Source organism: Ctenopharyngodon idella, chromosome 17, assembly GCF_019924925.1.
Source record: "Ctenopharyngodon idella isolate HZGC_01 chromosome 17, HZGC01, whole genome shotgun sequence".
Lineage (NCBI taxonomy): Eukaryota > Metazoa > Chordata > Actinopteri > Cypriniformes > Xenocyprididae > Ctenopharyngodon > Ctenopharyngodon idella.
The window spans coordinates 35,570,433-35,591,591 of record NC_067236.1 but is presented as its reverse complement, the minus strand read 5'-3'; the positions used below and the strand labels follow the sequence as shown (position 1 = coordinate 35,591,591).

Sequence of the window (21,159 nt, the reverse complement as noted above, 5' to 3'; positions counted from 1 at the left end):
TCCACGCATTGACAATGGAGTTTTAATTTAAGAGAGATGTTATACAGTGTTATTAATGTACTGTCATATTACACTATTTACAGCTTTCTCTTATGCAATCTCAGAAAAAATATAAGACAGAAAGAATAAAAATAATAAAAAGAAGAAAGAACAAAAGACAGGTTTCCTAAAATAATATAAATAAGCAACAATTACCAGATTTTGTCATGTTCTTGGTTGTGAGGGCACAACGAGACAGGTAACTGTTTATCATCTCGACCTCCTCCCCTGCAGTTGTGCAGCACCTTCCTGATTTTTGCCACTCCAGATTATCTAACAAATCAGTGTGGCACTTATATTATAATCATATACAGTGTATTATTTAAGTAATAAAGATACAATTTCAAATGATGAAGAATATGCAGCACCTCACACTTGGTTGAATGAGTCTTGGCATGACAGAAAGGAACGATCTCATCTGCAGTAAAGGTCTGAGTTCAACATGGAGACTGACAGCTTCTCAAGGTAGGGCCAATACTTGCAAGCAATATCTGTGCAGTAGAGCTGTCCGTTTGTGGCTGCTTGGAGCTCCTTCTGCAGGAACAGTGGATAGGCAAATATTTCCCCCTGTTCATGTTAAGAGCCTTGAGTAGCTCTCTGTGTCTGCAAACAACCACCTCAAGGCCCTCTTCATCCAGTTTGCCTGCTCTTCTGGCAGTTTCACATGCAGCAGACCATTGACTGGCTCCACAGATCCCTCTGCATGACAAAATAATTCTGGTTAAAACTGAAATTTGAAATTTTTCCACAACTAGTCAGGTTACATCACACCAACTGGCATCTTTGTAATGATTGGAGACAATAAAGGTTTACTTTCAAACTACTACTTAAGGTTTAGTCAGGGCTCAGGCACATCTTCCGCTTTATCTACTGCAGCTACACAAATGAGTCGAAAGGCAGGGTGACAAACTGCATTCACAGTCACTATCTATTACAGAGATCTGCTATTACATAATGAATGACCGAGCTACTAACTATCCACTTTGGGCTCCACCACACACACCCATATCCGAATCCAATTTCAACACAAGATGGCTTGAAAGAGTGCACCATATTGCTTAAAGTGCTTGTAACAAACTAAGATACTAGTCTGTATTATATAAGCTTACACCAACTGGTCTTGAGGGATACATTAACTATTTAATAAAGAAACAATCCTACATTTCAAATTGTGGATTTAAATCAAAGGTGCAACACTGTATATTTTACTAACACTTTTCATTTTACTCCTGATCTCATCAACAAAATGGTGAACATCAGTGTCCTTGGCAATGAAGGTGCCATCAAAATATGGTTCCTCTGACCTTGATAGAATAAGAAAAAAAGATGTACAGTGTCAGACATTATTTGTTCTGTTAATTTCAAATTAAATAAAACAACTACAATTGTAAAACAACTAACCCTTTTGACTGACGAAATCGGTACTGTTTTCGGTACAAGCATGTTGGGTGTACATGCCGGGCAGGTGAAGTGCTCTACACTGGCCATTTTCTCACACTGGAACTGGCAGAATGTGTATTCCATATAGCTTCTTTGGAATACGTCTCCATGTGTTTTCCCAGCCTGTACATTTGAGTAGTAAAGAGTAAAATGAAATAGCTACACTAATATTCTCCCAACTCTACTTATGGCAACCTTGATCCACACTGATCTTACCCTTCCAAAGTGACAAGTCCTCCTGTCCAACATCCGCAAAAAACGATAAACTGGGTGCAACAGTTTTCATTTCTTCAAATGTACTGAAGACATCCACTGAAAACAGAGTGTCAGCATTCACAGATGCTGGCCAATCTTATTAGGTCGCTCATGTCAGGTGTCCAATGTGCCAGACATAATCTGCACAGCAAGTTTGGCAAGTGCAAATCATACCGACCTAAAATCAAACAGTAGAACAATACTTGTTTGTAACACACAAAGGGACAAAATAAATTAAAATATAAAACCATAGTTCATACCATTTATGCAAACTAAAATTATTGCTCGGCCAACTGATTCTGTGATGTTTGCAGGGTCACAAGTGCATTAATGGACAGATCTCACTGAAAAGAGAAGCTCAATAATTAGTGAGAAAACATTAAAATATGTCCAGTTAAGATGGTAATTTAAATAAAAGTCAAATAAATAAATAAACAAACCATAACTTTAACCACTTTACCAAAATAATCTCTACCTTGATTGAACAGTGAATATCTGCCATGTTTTTTTACACAGCTCACCGTTGGCTCAATGGGCTTGTAAATTCCCTCAATGCAGGACTCCCTGTTATGGAGGGAGAGTTTCTCATGTTTATGTCTGTCTCAGTCCATACACAGACACTCTTGTGGCATGCAGCGAATGATGGCAGGAGATGTGCAGTGGCTGCAGTTCCTTTCTGGAGCCACATTGCAGGACAGCAAGCAGTCGATGTGATCAGATCTTGCTTTCCGCCACTCATCTTGGGCTGCAGATTGACACAAGCACCATGATGTGGATGTTGAAGGACACTTTGTGCCTTGAACATCTGATGAGGTCAGAATGTCCTGCAATTTCTGCATCTCACAGTCTGAAAGACAGAAATAAGAAAATAATCATTCCTTTCACGCTTATTGTTGCTAACTTGCTTAATTACAGTAAGGTGTCATCTTACCAAATGAATGTTGAGAGCAGTTTGATTGGGTAACTGCCGTGGGAACCTCCTCAGCCGACTCAAAATGAGTCGTGTCCATTTCAACGATACTATATTGGAAAGGAAGATAAAAGCATGATCAGACAAAAAATAAAGACTGAGGATGGGTGTAGGGAGGCTATAGGAAAAACAAAAAGGCCGGCTAAGTGTTATGGACAGTGAGAGACAGTAAGGTGAAAGAAAAATAAAGGATAGAATAACAATACTTACTTGAAGACACGGGGGCTTCTGGAAGAGAGAGAAAGAGAGAGAGAGAGAGAGAGAGAGAGAGAGAGAGAGAGACAGTAAGAGGATATAGAAGTCACTCTTAAAAGAGCCGTTGGTTCAGTAGGTGGAGGTAAGGGGTAAAGGGTGTAGGTAAGGACAGGAGCTGTTGGACAAAGGACCAAAAAAACAGTTAATTCTCTTGCAGCAAGACTTCCTGGATTTGTCGTTCACCACAGAACAGAAAGTACACTAGACACGGAGAAAGGATCTAATGTTACTGCACATTAGGGGTGGGCGATACTGCAAACTTTGGTATTGATCCCATTCCAAGTAAATACAGGACCAATATCACTGACACCGATACTTTTTCCTTTTAAAAGCATGCACTTGAACTTACATGTACTTTCCTTTAGGAGAAAGCAGTGTGTCCTGATATATGAGGTGAATGCATCATTCATATGCTAAATCTGAATAAAAATAAAGATTCTGAAAGCATTGAAGGAGATCCCATAATATTTAATAGATTTACAGTAGTAACAATAAATGATATTTTATTATGATATGATTAATATAATATTTTTTAAATATGATTGTTTCATTATCAATATGGGTATTATCTCTTGGATGGATACCTAATTTGATATATGTTATTTTCCATCTGAATCTAACCATGTCATGTCAAGAAATGGAAAAGTCAGTCAGCTGTTCATTATCATGTTAATTATTGTGCCTTTTGCCCCAACAGAAGGGGCGCTTTTTACCCCAAATACCATACGCCTAGAGAAGGCAAATCGTGACACTGACGCGCTTCCTCTAGTGGACCAGCGTGTGTATGACACGCTTTGGCGTGATCGGGTTGATCTCAAAAAAGTGATGAATTTATCTATATTTATCTATAATACTAGTTTGAGTTGTAATTTTTTGTAATTTTAGTATTGAGTCAATTGATCATCTTTTCTTCAAATGCCTCTTTGTCAAAGAATTTTGGTCTTATTTGTCAAATTTTTGGGCTTCGAAATCCAATTTGGTCATTGATTTAACTATGTGTGATATATTCTGTTATTTTTCACATTGTGAACAAAATATAAAATATATAGGAAATTTAGTTATTTTATTGGCAAAATATTACATTCATAAATGTAAATTTTTCTCAACACTGCCCAAATTAAACCACTTTCTCTGTGACCTTAACTATTTAATTATGACACTAAAAAAGATTGACAACAAAAATTAATGATTGCCTTCCCCTAATTTATGCCTTTGTCGTCCTTCATTATTTATATTTTGATGTCATCCATTGTTATTTTGAAATGTTGAAGTTGTTCTTGTTCTTACCCAGCAAGCAACAGCCGTCATTTCACCGTCTCGGTTAACTATAGGCCCGATATAGTCCGGCTATGAGTAACCCACTTTTAGCCACAATAATCTTTAATTTGGTTACATGTCGTTTTTGCCAAAATAACTTGCGAGATGTATGATATTCCATCATGTAAGCAAAGTCAACAGTGATTACAAGGTGTTTGGTTTCATATCTTTGACATGTTCTGTGTGTAGGCTGTGCGTAGCCACGATTTAGCTCGTAGTCAGACCGGCTATTTGTAGCCCACCTATAGTCAATCCTGATTTATTGTATTTTTTGGACAGGAAGTGCATGAGATGGTTGATATCCCATCATGTTTGCAATGTCAATGATATCTACAAGATGTAAAGTGTCATTTCATGACATGGTCTATCTGTAGTCATGATTTAGCTCTGAATTGGATAGGCTATGTGCAGTCTGCTTTTAGTCCACCCGGCGAAATCGAGGCAGTCTAATTTTTACGGCTTGGCTACAGTCCTGATTCAGACCAGCAATGAGTGTAGTCAAAATAGTGTTAAAGGGATAGTTCACCCAAAAATGAAAATGTGATGTTTATCTGCTTACCCCCAGGGCATCCACGATGTAGGTGACTTTGTTTCTTCAGTAGAACACAAATGATGATTTTTAACTCCAACCATTGCCGTCTGTCAGTCATATAATGCATGTCAATGGGAACACAATCTAATAGAGTCAAAAAAACAAAACATGCACAGACAAATCCAAATTAAACCCTGCGGCTCGTGACGACATATTGATGTCCTAAGACACGAAACGATTGGTTTGTGCGAGAAACCGAACAATATTTATATCATTTTTTACCTCTAATACACCACTATGTCCAACTGCCCTGCACATCCGGTGTGTGAGGTCTGAACGCGCTCTGACAACGGAAGTGATCTCACACTCATTGAAGTATACGCGCGAGAGATCACTTCCGGCATCAAAACGTGTTTTCACTTGAAAGTTAGTAGAGATCACTGTTGCCAGATCTCGCGATAAACATTTCCGCCATTTTACAATCGGAGAGCAAGCAACAGCAAATGTTAAAGCAAATTCTTTCCTGCTTTTGGTCCTTTAAGTACCTGTGTTTTTCATTTTGACATGTGTTCATTATTTATGTACATTATTTGTTATCATGTGTAGGAACCGTGACATTTTAGCGGGTAACAGTGCAGACTCAGAGTAAGCCATGTTGTGTTAGATTAACATGCTACATGCACATGTACTGTAGTGTTTCCTTGTGCCCTAAAACTCTCTAATTATCTAAATACAAGGGGGTAAACATGAAACCTGTGCAACCTATTATTATTTGTTATGAAAGCCTCATATATATTTTAATCTTTTGATCATTATGATATGAAAATATGAGATTTTGATTTGGCCAGGCAAGTTTATTTTGTATAGCACATTTCAACAACAAGGCAATTCAAAGTGCTTTACAGAAAACATGAAATTTATGGAACCGACAATTAATCAAGTTGTTTTATAAACCAAAAAACATTGTTAACCTTTTTTATTTAACTTTTTTGTCAATGTTTTATATTTTTATTATGTTAAGTTGTAAAATGTTCCATATTTTTTGAAATTGTTTAATTGTATTGTAAACGTCTTTTTAGACATAAAATTGCTTGCTGCAATAAAATAATTAAATAAATAAATAAATAAAAGGTCGTTTGAATAGTAGCATGCGCAGTTTGTTTTCTGTCAGCAGAGGGCGACGTACACACTACAGCGACAAAATGCTTCTTTATTTTTACACTGTCTTGAAATATTCAAATGTATTTGCTAATACTTGAATGTTATTGTTGATGAGCTTCTGGATCTGTGTTTGGATCAGACTGTTTAATCTCTCATCGGAGTTCAGAGAAAGAGAGAGAAGTTGATCGATACTGACCCGTTCTCTCTCTCTCTCTCTCTCTCTCTCTCTCTCTCTCTCTCTCTCTCTCTCTCTATTTGTGACGAGAGAGAGAGAAAGTGAAAGTAAGTTAGAGTTCATCTGTCGCCATTTTATGCTGTTAAAATACGAACACGAGCGTCAAAGTGTTTAATAGAAACGTTTATCAAAGTTTATGCAGGAATTTCCGTGTATCTTTATGATGTTAAAGCTGGAGGATTTGAGAACCTGTAACTTGTGAAAGTTTGATCAAGGTGAGTGTTCATGTGTGGTGACTTCCTCATACTAATATGAATGTATATATGATTGTTTGGTAAAATAAAATAAATAAACTTTAATAAAGTGTTTCTTTCAACTTGACTTCAATGTTTCTTGTGTGTTTCGTGATGTCTGTGATTCTTCAGAAGTTTAACAGTGTAAACATGTATAACTGAGCTTGAGTTAACGCAGTCACGTGATCCTTTTTCTCCCACACTCAACATATGTTCAGCTAAATTATGAAGGTTGTTAAATCATTTAATTTTGTGTCTATTTTGTCAGTGGAGGAGATCAAACTCATCAGATTCTCCTGCAGCTTCATCATGGGTGATTCACAAGGATCCAGAGATGGAGATTTTTCTCCAGGATGCAGGTACTTTCAACAAACACTGTAAAATATTGTATTATATCACAGAAAAAAGATCACAGTTTTTCATTTTTTCCACCCACTGATCGCAGAAACAGATTACAGAAAAAAGTGTATCCTGTTTTGTCTGTTTTTGTTTGTTTTAATATTAACATGAAATATTAAAGAAAAAGATCATAAAGTTTCCTCAAAGTGCTTTTTGATGAAAGATAAATGTGTTTATATTAATATGGTTCCTGTCATAAAGAATGAACACAGTAATCTAAAGGATTGAACTGAATCTGTTCTGTTACAGTTCAGTCCAGCAGAAGAGCTCAAACCCAGAGTCCAGCTGTGTGTCTGTGAAGAGTAACTGGTCTATGATTGAGCCAACAAATTTTAAGAGTGGAAACACACAGCCTGATCCCAGGTATATTATTTCTATAAAATATATGCTTATAGTCATTATTAATATACAGCAGTGTAATGAGTTCAGTAAGTTTCAGTCTATTAATGATTTCCATTGTGTTCTTGTGCAAAGCTTGATGTATTGTATTGTTAAAACATTCACACACTGTAAAATCTGTTGGTCTGTTACTCAGTTAATGACACAATTACATCAATATCAGTGTGTCTGATTCTTTACCCTCTTCATTCTGATTGAAGGTCAAATCTTTTATCCAGTCCAGTTAAAAACAAAACTGTGAACACGCCTGTGATTCGACCACAAGACTTTAATGAAAGCATGAATCCTGGTTTCAGGTAAAATGGAGGACTTTTTTGTTGTTGTTGCTTAATTTTAGGTGCTGCAATGCACATCACACATCACTCAATCACATGATTAATAATTGAAACATTTCAGAAACCTAATGATGTTCTGTGTCTCATAATACAGCAAACAAAATGATCTATTTTGTAATTTATGGATATTTACTTTTTAAACTTGTGTAATAATCTGGTATTTTAATCTTACAGCCATGACTCTAAACCTGAGGTCTTAAACACACTGAGATCAAATCTGAGAAAGAAGTTTGAGTGTTTGTATGAGGGAATATCAAAGCAGGGAAACCCAACACTCCTGAATGAGATCTACACAGAGCTCTACATCACAGAGAGTGAAAGTGGAGAGATCAATAATGAGCATGAGGTGAGACAGATTGAGACACAGTCCAGGAGAGCAGAAACAGAGGACACACCGATCAAATGCAGTGACATCTTTAGACCTTTACCTGGACAAGACAAACCCATCAGAACTGTGCTGACAAAGGGAGTCGCTGGCATTGGAAAAACAGTCTCTGTGCAGAAGTTCATCCTGGACTGGGCTGAAGGGAAAGAGAATCAGGACGTCCAGCTCATATTTCCTCTTCCTTTCAGAGAGATCAACTTGATGAAGGACAAAACACTCAGTCTTTCAGATCTTCTTCATGTCTTTTTCCCTGAAACAAAAGAAATGGAAATATCCAGTGATAAGTATAAAGTTTCCTTCATCTTTGATGGTCTGGATGAGTGTCGTCTGTCTCTGGATTTTCAGAGCGATGTGAGGTTGTGTGATGTGACTGAATCAGCCTCAGTGGACGTGCTGCTGACGAACCTCATTGCGGGGAATCTGCTTCCCTCTGCTCTCATCTGGATCACCTCCAGACCAGCAGCAGCTGATCTCGTCCCCTCTGAGTGTGTCCATCGAGTGACAGAGGTACGAGGCTTCAGTGACCCACAGAAGCAGGAATACTTCAGGAAGAGAATCAGTCATAAGAGACTTGCCGACAGGATCATCTCACACCTGAAGTCATCAAGGAGCCTCTTTATTATGTGTCACATCCCAGTGTTCTGCTGGATCTCAGCCACTGTTCTAGAGAAGATGTTGAGTGAAGCAGAGAGTGGAGAGATTCCCAAGACTCTGACTCAAATGTACACACACTTCCTGATCCTTCAGACCAACATCAAACATGAGAAGGACTATGAGAAGAAAGTGAAAGATGAAGACATGATTGTCAAACTGGGGAAACTGGCATTTCAGCAGCTTGTGAAAGGCAACCTGATCTTCTATGAGGAAGACCTGAGAGAGTGTGGCATTGATGTGACAGAAGCATCAGTGTACTCAGGATTGTGCACTCAGATCTTCAGAGAGGAGTTGGGCTTGTATCAGGGGAAAGTCTTCTGCTTTGTTCATCTGAGCATTCAGGAACATCTAGCAGCTCTATATGTGCATCTCTCCTTTATAAACAAGAACATCAATGTGTTTGACCAGATTACCAAACCAACTAAAGCTTCACTATCTGATCTCCATCAGAGAGCTGTGGATGAGGCTTTAGACTGTAAAAATGGGCATCTGGACCTTTTCCTTCGTTTCCTTCTGGGTCTGTCAGTGGAGTCTAATCAGAGTCTCTTACAAGAACTAAAGACACGGACAGGAAACAGCTCTCACAACAATGAGAAAACAGTTCACTATATCAAAGAGAAGATCAGTGAGAATCCCTCTCCAGATAAATACATCAATCTGTTTCACTGTCTGAATGAACTGGGTGATCTTTCACTAGTGAATGAAGCTGAACCTCATATGAGCTCTGGAGGATTACGTAATGTGAAAATCTCCTCATCTCAGTGGTCAGCTTTAGTTTTTGTGTTTTTGACCTCAGAGGAGACAATGCAGGAGTTTAACATGAGCAGCTTAATTGGATACACAAATAATCAGTAAGTAACACTGAGTACAATCATTACAGTCTGAAACATTATGAACAAAGAGAAAGAAGAATCTGATAAATCTGTAATCCTGCAGATGTCACACAGAGTTTAGTAGTTCATATTTTTATGTTCTTTTATTTCTCTCTCACACAAACACTCCCAAAAATCACCGTAATAAAGCACAGGGATACAAACTTTTCTGTTTTGAATCCAAAATAGGTCATTTGTGTTCATGCACACTGGGCATACGTGTACAAGTGTAAACAGTTGCCTCTTGCACATGTAGGTAGCTGCAGTTTACAAAAATGCAGAGTTTAACTGCACAGCTAAAAATGTCAGCAAAGATTGCAGTTCAGTCTCCATGTTATTGTTTACACGGTCGTCAAGGATACGCAGAGTGAATGTGGGCAGCCACGCCCTCATTTTCAAAAGTCTCTGTTTTGGTACGTTTACACTGAAATGCAACCCCAGCATTTTCAAACTAAAACGGGCTCTGCAGCATTTTCGAAAGTCTCCGTTTTCAAGGTTCGTAAACCCCAGTGTAGTGTAAACGACAGGCGTAACCGTAGCAAAACGTATGTGTTTTAAAACGAAAATGCACTAGTGTAAACGGGGCCTCAGTTTGAAGGATCCTTTGAAGGCAGCCTTCGTTTCACATCCTTCATTCAGCTCATTTTGAAGGATGCATCAAGTGTATCCTTTGTGTCCTTCAATCACCCACAATCCTTTGCACACATTCCAATCCACGGAAAAGAACTGATGGAAACGAGTCTGCACTTATCTGAGTTCATTATGAAATGTAAGACAAAAATAATGTTTTCAGTGATGAAGGCATACATGTTATCTTTTGTTTTGGTGTAAATTAATCACTAACACTAAACTGCCAGTAATGTAAGCCACTGGGAGACACAGACGGTTGTCATTCACTGTATTGCATTAAGAAAAGATTTTTAATACAAAGTGTTTTTCCAAAATTAAGTTTTATTAGTTTTTTTGTGCTGTTGGAGCGGAAACATGTGTGATGTAGCCATGCACACTTACTAGAGCGTCTCATTCTAGTGTTTAATGCTGAGGAGGACTCGAGTCTACAAGCCTCAGAAGGACTGGACTGTTTGAGAAACACCCAATATCAATATGCAGGAGACTCCCGGAACTTCCGGAAATGTCTCTCCTGAAATTGCGATGGTTGACATAGTGATAACCATAGCAACGGACAGGACAAAAAAAATCTGATATGTCAAAATAGATCTGTCACTAAGTGTTGTAGTGTGAATGCAGACTAATAGACCTGCCACAACAACACTGACAAGAAAAAGTGTAAGGCCCGTCCAATCGGCCCAACGGCGGTTTCCCACAGGACGGGGAAGGTTTCTTGTGCAAAGTAGTTTAATTCCAATTAAATGTTTATCTGACTCCATTTTATTATGACCTCGAATTTAGGTTGAAATGCCAATTGATTATTGACTATTTATATGATAATTTATCTAGACATTTGATTATTCTGTTTAACTCTTTACTCTTATTGTACTCGTTCATTCGGTTCTCAGAGTCGCACAGGGTCCTCGCACCAGCTGTTATGCGGGCCCACGATCAAAAACTCTTCAGTCTGATCAATAAGCAGAGGTTACGGCTAAAGCAATTTAACAATGCTGCCCATGCTTGCTATTGTTAAAAGGTACCCATGTAGCCCCATACAATCGCCTATATAAAAACTTGGTTAAAGCTCCGACGATAATCAGGGGTTATGACCAGTACTATGAGGTAATGTCGCCCCTCGATAGTAATTTATCTGGCCCCATATAGTTAATAATATAACTATATAACAACTTAATTAAAGCAGAGGCAATGACCAGAGGTTATGACCAGTACACCTTTGTCTAGCCCCATATAGTGAATGCGATTGAATAACAACTTAGTTAAAGTCAAGCAGTTAGTCAGAAATCTAGAATCTCACCAGATGTGCCCCATGCTCCATACAATCTGAGATCTAGTATGTACTGAACCCTGGTCGTAGATTTACGGTAACAACGGATACATCGTTATCTGCTGAAGTCAATAATTTCAGAGTAAGTCAGAATAAAGCCAAATGTAACAATTTATTAGTCAGGTAAATGTATCATGCCAATTACATAATCAATTCAAAGATGATCAATACAAAACATCAAATGCTCAGAAAAAGAGTAAAAAGATTCATACCTGACAGTAGAAAATTGCACATTGCTGAGTGTCCTAGACTCTGATTACAGAATCGCCCCGAGCCTCCTGCAACATCTCTTTAAACCTTTCGACCTTTTGACCTTTAGACCTTTGTACCAGTCATTTCAAATGATACCAAACATGTATAGTGTTGTATGATAACGAAGGAAAGGAAATGTAGATTAAGGCAATGCTGAGGTGTGATTGACTCAGTGTGATTGCGTCTCGGATGGGGATGCTAATTTTGCAAAAGAGAGTTCAAATGTTAATTTCCTTTGTTTTCTCAAAGAGTAGCCCAGCATCAGTCTAGCATCAGTCTTACAAAAGAAAAAAACAAATCTGTGTTGGCAGAATATGTTCAGTAACTTCTTCAGTTAGATACTAATAAAACTTTTTCACATGTCCTTTTTAAAGCAGTGTTTATTGAAGGTATTTAATGTAATATTTACTTATAATATTACTCATAGTATTAATTGTTATTATTAGCATTAATAATTAACATATTTTTTATTTTCAAATAGTGACGCAGTAAATACAGGAGATGAAGTTCTTCAGAAGATGCTGCCTGTGGTTACAGCAACTAGATCAGCTAGGTAAGTAACACTGAGAACAATCATCACTGTGAAAACTTTATAACATTTTTTTACTTAAAAATATAAATTAATGGTTCAACAAAAAATATGAGCGTCACACTTCAGCTTTTAAACCCTCCACCTATCTGACCTGCTAGGCTTCTATTGTAAGAGCATTACTGTAAATGTGTTTCTGTTCATTTTTACAAACTGAGACATGATAAAATTACTTTGTGTTTTAGCTAATGTGTTTTAGCTGAGGTAAATGTATGTTCTCTGCAGTGAGTTGAGGCGATCCTAATATTATCCATGTTTCTTTCATGCTATAACTACTAGTAAAGAGGAAAAGATAACCGGTTCACTCGTGCTCCGCACTGCTGCTTGAACTGAGACACTACAGCGATCTGTCAGCCACATTAAAGAGCGCCAAAAACACATTTATTGTTTGAATTTCTTAATACGTTTGACAGAATTTGAAAGCTGAGATTTTCTTATCAAAAATGCATCAACTGAAAACAGCACAGACTAAAAGATTGATTCTCTGGATTTATGGACTGTAGTTCATAAAAATAAAGATCGTTTAAAATTAGGGATGCTCCGATCGATCGACTGCAGATCGTTATCGGACGATAATCAGATTCTATTGCTGTGACTCAATTCAGAGGCTGCATCCTTCGAAGGCCGAGTGTGTCACAGTGAAGGCTGTCCCAATTAGAAGACTCCTCCAAATGTGGCTTTCGTTTGTCGTGAAATGATGGGTACATCAGATAAATCTAAGATCAGTGCTCCGTAGGCTAGACCGTCCCATCTAACAACGCTCATACCGACCTTTGAAGGATGCAGCCTCTGAATTGGGACACAGCTTATGAATCGATCAGGAGTCACTAAAACAGGCCGATCTCACCAACCAAACGCATAATTGATTATGTCAGACTTTAGCGTCACAGTCATTTCATCACCAGTGTGGAGTTATTACACGGTCTCATGAAGCAATGCACTTTTAAGCCGTACGATTTAAGAACATTGTGCAGTAAGAAGTGAAACAGCGCTCATTCGATACGTGCGCATGGTTTCTGAGAGCGGTTCTGAGCGCAGTCAGCGCACACACCTGGAACACATAAAGCTGCTGCTCATACAGAGCGTGAGTACTTACACCTGTTTCACACACACTCCGTCTGCAGTACGTATGCGTTGCAGGAGCAGCACGCGCATATTGTGCTTTCACGCATGTCGCGTTTGCAGTGCGCAGCTGATCCGTGGCTGCAGTGGCGTAGGCAGAATTTTATTTTTGGCCGGGCCCGGGCAAAAGTGAGCGGGCACTTTCACGTAGGGTCCTATAGCCTACATATTTCTTATAGCCAAAAGCAAACTAACGGACTAGGGGTGTGCGATATTGACAAAAAATTATATCTTGATATTATCTGAGATTTTCTCTATAATGATAATTAGATGATATTTTGCTGAGTGTGTTATTGTGTTGGTACCTTGGCAGGTTTTTCCCGTGGGCAGCTGACTCCTAAAGTTTTTGATATTCTTCATATTTTGTGCGGTGGTTAGTTTGCAGCAGTGACTGAAATTATCTTTTCCAATAAGTTTAAAATGATTTTTTACCTTTTACCATTTTTACCTTTATTTTTTAACCTAATTAAATTCATGCCTCATCTTTTGTATCAAATTAATTAACAAATCTTTTGTGTCATTTAATCAATAAATTCAATTAGAACAATAAGATACACTAGGGCTGTTACCAATCAAATGAAATCAATATCAACAAAATTAATCTTTGCAATGCAGTGGAAACACAGAAACTGCATCTAAAGTGCTTTTATATGCATTTAAACTGCAGTTACAAATGCATATAATGTTTTAAACATAAAACGCTGAATATTGATATTTTGAAATTATTAAAATGAAAAGATCATTTAAATGTGACATCAGTTGGCAGCAAGTCACTGTCAATGAGTGAGTCATTAGTTTCAGCCGATTCATTCAAACGGCTGATTCTTTCAGGAACAAAGCTTATCATAAACTAGCGCTGAGCCCAATCTGCCCTACCTAAACTTTCAGCCAGGAGTCGCTACTGATATTGAGTCCGTTATAGGGGTGTGAGATAATATTGTGATTGTTGTTTTAACGATATGCGATCTGAAATTATCGAGTATTTCTCTCACTTTACAAAAACAAACACAGAGAGTCGCACGCATCTCATCCACTACGTGATGTAACCTTAGTCTAGTAGGTTAGACTAGTGCGCTGGCGCATTTAGAGTGCACGCTTTCACTGCGTGATTAAAACATTTGTAATGCACCCAATATTGAAGATAAGGAGGTAAAAGTACATCTGTATATGTCTTAAATATTTATATCATTTAATCAATATCATATGAAGAGTGCAGTTTTTCTCCAAATATCAACATGATTACAAATGTGATATTGATTTTATACAACAGTTCAAAAAACAAGAAGTTAATATTTAGTGACTTACATTTTAGATACAATATTGCCTATTTTCGCTCTATTTCGCCAACAAAAATATTTCCAAACAAAGCTGCAGAAGTCAGGATTGATTTGCGTGTCTGAGCAACACACGGCGGTGAATGAACGAATCGTTTGAATGAATGATTCAATGATTCACACTTTAAACATTTTGTAAGCTTTATATCCTGATCACTGAACACATCAGACACTTTTGGCAGAATTCTAATGTCCTTGCGTTATTCAGCCTGAGGGTGGCGCTCTATCGATGATTGACAGACTTTAGTTCACACGACAAACGCATAGAATGCCATCTTAGAATTGCCTTAATGTAGTATTTATTGTGTCCAAATGTTGTTTTAGAATATTACAAGTTAGAAGTTCCAGTGAGGAAAACAAAGTCACGTCTTTTCTCAGAACAAACATAAAACAAACACAACAGAACTACTGTATAAAGGCTATTCACATGAGCACGTTTAAATTAAAAGATTTATACTTTCATTAATTCATTACTCCACATAGGAAGAACAGATATGCCAACTAGTTATTGACCTGAAGCAGACACATATCTGAAGCGGACTGATATCGTCTTGGTCTGGAGTGAGGTTTATGTAAGGTACCATGAAAATAAGCGGCAGTCTGAAATCTGCCCCAATGGCGCTCTATGACAGCACGCTGCAGTTCCATTTTTCACCACAGATTTACATCATAGACTGTAAAACAATATGGATGTGACGTCACCTGTAGATTTCTGAAGAGCATTTTTGAAGTGAAAATGAGGCCGCTGCCATCTTAGCAACGCGTCACTGCACGTCACTTTTCTAAAATCAAAATAAAACCGAACACCTCAAACTTGCAATAAATCAAGGTAAACACAACAGCCTTTTAAACATCTACAAACATCTCAGTTAGGCTCAGGTGCTCAAAAAGAGCATAAGGAAACCAATATCCTTCAAAAAGTTCTCTTCAATATAACGGATACATAAAATTAAAGAGTCAAAGCCTACTTACACTGGACGTGCTGGTTTGGGCCTCATCACCGGCTGCAACCACGTCCTCATATATGCTCTCAAATATGAAACACCTGCGATTCAGCAACTACCTGCACATGCACTCGCATTTGTGTAAAGTAGCCTTGTTGACAAGTTTGGGTGAGTAAAGGTAAAGCACACAAGATATAGTTCCTTCAATGTCCTGTAGATGGCAATATTGCTTTTTTTTTGTAGCAGAAATAAACTGCAGCAGAAAAAGTTAGGTGCCATGCAAAATGTAACAAATAATTGCATAACTCATTACAAATGTATTAGAGTAAAGAGTACATATTTATTAAAAAATGTAGACAAATAGAGAGTAAAAGTTGCTAATAACTTTGATACTCAGAAACAGGTACAAAATAGTCACAACCTTAAGTACACTAACTAGGGGAGAGCGGGGCACAACCTAACGCTTTTTGACTTTCTCAGTTTGTGTAAATCTACTTAGGGTTCAGAGAATTAACTTTGTTCCACATTAATTTCACACATGTCTGCTACAAATATGTGGCTTTGTTTCATTAATGCAGTGTATACTTTTTTCTTTATTTACCCCGAAAGAAGAGAAGTGAAATGTGACAACATGCCCCATAGGTGGGGCACACTGTAACATGACCATATGATCTAATCAAAATAATATACATGATAAACTAAAATATTTTATCATTAAAAGACAATTATTATTTCTTTATAGGGCTGCAACAAACGATTATTTCGATAATCGATTAATCTACCGATTATTGGAACGATTAATCGACTAATTGCTGATTATTACACTGATTAATCAGTATGCTTTGATAGATTATTCCACTTTAGCAATGAGTTAAAATATTGAGTTATACTTTAACTAATAAATAAAAATCACTTCAGCTTTTAGACGAGCCAGTACCAGTGCTGAACATTGATTAAAATAATATTTTATGGATGTTCAGGTTCTTCCTCTCAGTCTTTATTCACCTTTTCTTCATGGTATCTCAACAGATATTCATAAAAGTTAATTATGCCAATTGTATTGGTAACTGTATAGAATAGCATAGCTCTAATAGCGGAGCACATTGTAACGCAGTGTTACAACGAACCCGATCTGTGCAACTGGAATTTAAACTTGGTTAGTGTCTTCTGCTAGTTAGTGAAACATTAAAGAACTAACAGATTAGAGATTAAAATAATATCAGATTTGTCTGATTTTAAATAAACAAAACAATATAGATGAAAAATTAACATTTACTTTTGCTATTGTTAAATAAATATTCAGTGATATCTTCCAAAGATTTCTGAATTTTGGCGCAATTTTTTTTCTCTATATTTTGCTAATATGGCAACTAGTAAATACACTAATTTTCATCATGCTATCATGTGTGGAAGTATTTAAACCATGTGTGTTACAACTAACCCTGCTTTAGGTTGTGCCCCACGCTTCCCTAATTACATTTACACAAACACACTCCTGGTTTTGGGAAACAGACTGTAATTTTAGGATGATTCATACAATTGTTTCTACAAGGTTTATGATGCTTTTGGGAAATGTGGCCCTGTAAGTTTTGATCTGAGAGAGTGAAGAGTGTGTCATTGTTCTCTACAGGTTGAAGGATTGTGGTGTCACAGATGAAGGTTGTGCTGCTCTGGCTTCAGCTCTGAGATCAAACCCCTCACACCTGAGAGAACTGGATCTGTCTAGGAATAAACTAGGAGACTCGGGAGTGAAGATGATTTCTGCTGTACTGGAGAATCCTCACTGTAAACTGGAGGAACTAGAGTAAGATCATACGCGACTCTCACATGAAACTGTGTCACTGTGAATTTTGAAATTTCAATAATTCATAAAGTAACATTAAAATGGAATAGAATTCAGGGAAAACTATTATTACATTCATTCATTCAAATTACCATTCATCAATTTAAAGGGTTAGTTCACTCAAAAATGATTTTTTTTTCAACCTGTTAGCCAGTTAGTCATGATTAAAATAAAGTTTATGTAATATATGTGTGTGTACGGTGTATATTTGTTTTGTATTTATACATATACATGTATATATTTAGGGACAATATAAAAATATAAAAATCAACTAGATAAAACAGTTTGTAGACAAACTTTAATTTGGTTTGAAAAAGCCGGTCCAGAAAGTTTGAAGAAGTTTTAAAAGTTTGTAGTTTGAAGCTTTTCAGTTTGAAATAATTTAAGTTTTAGAATTGTAGTTTTAACCCATTTGTGCCCAAATTTTTCTGAATGATTTCATGCATATATTCCTATTAATAGTGTCCTATGTGAACATGTTCTGCATTTATTTTCCCCAGGTTTTTGTTTTTTTTCTTAAAAAATGTATTTGAATGTGCAGCAACTATAGTTGCCGGTGGGCAAATATGTTGTATGCACCCCTCAATGTAAACTTTGAATAGGAGGATAACATTTATGCATCTAACTCAAAATAACTGCTTTCAACAGATCAACAGATCAAAGTTGAAGAACATTTGATGTGAACACAAAAAAGCTGCATTTAGCTTATAATCTCTTGAATATGAAAACACATCAAACAACAAATCCGTTTGTCTTAAAGTGGTGGAACATAATGCAGAACAAAGTGCAGCCATTAAGTTGCTCCAACAGAGCATTGTGAATCAAAAAGTTAAATTACATTGTTCATTAGAAAAAATTACTCCTATATGTGATCCTGGAGCACAAAACCAGTAAGAAGTCGCACGGGTATATTTGTAGCAATAGCCAACAATACATTGTATGAGTCAAAATTACAGATTTTTCTTTTATGGCAAAAATCATTAGGATATTAAGATCATGTTCCATGAAGATATTTTGTAAATTTTCTACCGTAAATGTATAAAAAATTATTTTTGTGAATGGATATACATTGTTAAGGACTTCATTTGGACAACTTTAAAGGCAATTTTCTCAATATTTTGATTTTTTTTCACCTTAAGATTCCAAATTTTCAAATAGTTGTGTCTTGGCCAAATGTCCTATCCTAACAAACCATACATCAATGGAAAGCTTATATATATTCAGCTTTCAGATGATGTATAAATCTCAATTTCAAAAAAATTGACCCTTATGACTGGTTTTGTAGTCCAGGGTCACATAAAACAAACAAACAAAAAATAAGTAAATCAAAAAAAAAAATAAAATAACAATATATATCAATATAAAATATTATGAAGGCAAAATGCACTAAACAAGACCAATAACCTTGATTTATTAACTCATTAAACACAGTATACTCCATTTCCCCATGATATATGTACTTGCAAGTCATTTGCCCACCGGCAACTATAGTTGCCGCTTGGACTTTTGACTAAGTATACAAAAAACTGTAGATCTATTGTAAGATTTGTTTTGTTTGGATGATTCTAGAGACCCTCATGATTATGTAGATATATATATGTCAACAAAAAATACTTCCTATTAACATGAAAATTACTTTTCTTTGGGAGGGTTTGCCTTCAATATGCTTCCTAGAAGTATGGGTAGGAAGTTGACAGCCTCATGTGACAGGAAGGAAGTCAATACCTTTTTTTTGTTCTTGAAATCCTGTATTTGGTTGTTTTCTTGCATGTCATTGAGACATAAAACATGGAAAACATCTAGAAAAGGACTTACAAAAGGAAAATGACAACTATACTCTGCGGCAACTATAGTTGCCGGTGGGCTAAAATGGGTTAAAAGCTAGATAGATAGATGGATAGATAGATAGATGGATAGATAGATAGATAGATAGATGGATAGATAGATAGATAGATAGATAGATAGATAGATGGATAGATAGATAGATAGATAGATAGATAGATAGATAGATAGATAGATAGATTAAATGAGTTTGAATGAGTTTAAATGGCTTAGAAACAGGAATGGCAGTTTAATTGAGTCTGTGTGTTTGAATTTGAATTTTGACAGTTGGACGGAATGTTCAGATCAGCCAAGGCAGTTCAATGAAAGTCAATGGGATTTTTCCAAGATTTAATCAGCATTTTTAGGAAAACCGTAAGTCTGATCAGTCTGAAAAGATAAGGCAACTCGAGTCAGCTTGAACAGTCTAGGAGGAGTAGCATTTAGAAATTTTAGTCTAAGAAGAAGAAGAAGAAGAATCTTAAATAGAAGATCAGTGAGTGGGCTTTTTCAAGCCAACTTAATAAATATTTATATATAATTTAAATTATATAAATATATACATGTAAATATTTCTTAAATATATACATGTATGTGTTTATAAACAAAGTAAATATACACAGTACACACACATATATTACATAAACTTTTATTTTGGATGTGATTAATCGTTGAACAGCTCTAGATAAACCATATATTATTGCAATCATGTGTTTATTGTCTCCAAACCGTTTCTCTCTGCATGTTATAGTGATCTCTGGATCTCTGATCATTGTTTATGTTAAGAGATTTCCTGGAATGTCACATGATATGGCTGTACTTCTAGTCTCACTCTTGGGGCTCTATCATACACCCGGCGCAACGCAAGAGTTTGTTGCTAGTTTCAGCCTGATGCAGTCTGTGTGACGTCTACGTCACGTCTGCGCCTTAAATTGAATGGAATAAATAGCAGAATAAAAACTAAGACTTTGAGTGAGACGTTCACTGAGATGAGTGCATGTAGAAAACACTGTGACGCCAGAGATTGTATATTATAGGGAGATGAGAGGGTCTGTATCTCTTACCATTGGAGAAAACGTAACGGCTAACTTAATCACGTGCGGCACCTCCATATAGTGGACTTCAATGGCCTCCAAACGGTTGAAGGTCAAAATTACAGTTTCAGTGCAGCTTCAAAAGGCTTTAAACGATACCAGACGAGGAATAAGGGTCTTATTTAGAGAAACGATCGGTCATTTTCTAAAAAAAAAAAAGAAATTTATACATTTTAACCATAAATGCTCATCTTGAACTAGCTCTATTCTTCATCTCTATTTGATTTCCAGCGGTGTAGACGCTGCTAAGTGTATTACTGCCCTCCTCAGGTCAAAGTTTGAACTAAATTGTCATATATACTTGCACTAGCATATTGTATAACAATTATTTATTATTTACTTTTTTAGAAAATGAGTGATGGTTTCTCTAAATAAGACCCTTATTCCTCGTCTGGTATCGTTTAAAGCCCTTTGAAGCTGCACTGAAACTGTAATTTTGACCTTCAACCGTTCGGAGGCCATTGAAGTCCACTATATGGAGAAAAATCCTGGAATGTTTTCATCAAAAACCTTAATTTCTTTTCGACTAAAGAGAGAAGGACATGGACATCTTGGATGACATGGGGGTGAGTAAATTATCAGGAAATTTTAATTTGAAAGTGAACTAATCCTTTAATAGGGGTGAATCGTATCGCATTGTATCAGTAGCTGCTTCACATGTATCTTAAATGTATCGCATCGGCCTCAGTTGTGGAGATGCACATCCCTAGTGCCTAACAACTGAA

At 36.7% G+C, this 21,159-nt stretch overlaps 1 protein-coding gene across 7 annotated transcripts in view; it reads left to right on the top strand.

The window, feature by feature from the left end:
* Nucleotides 1-6,212: 6,212 nt before the first annotated feature.
* The window catches only part of LOC127499176 (protein NLRC5-like), a 784,214-nt gene continuing 769,267 nt past the window's right edge, over nt 6,213-21,159 (top strand). For 3 of the 7 annotated variants that reach the window (XM_051869362.1, XM_051869365.1, XM_051869363.1), the window contains exons 1-4: nt 6,214-6,419; nt 6,706-6,796; nt 7,086-7,199; nt 7,436-7,531. In XM_051869362.1, the coding sequence (XP_051725322.1) occupies nt 6,747-6,796; nt 7,086-7,199; nt 7,436-7,531 (260 nt within the window). In that variant the 5' untranslated portion in view covers nt 6,214-6,419; nt 6,706-6,746. Of the gene's footprint in view, nt 6,420-6,705; nt 6,797-7,085; nt 7,200-7,435; nt 7,532-7,744; nt 9,461-12,168; nt 12,241-17,306; nt 17,481-21,159 lie in introns of all 7 variants that reach the window. The other 4 variants (XM_051869360.1, XM_051869366.1, XM_051869364.1 and 1 more) reach the window with 4 other exon arrangements.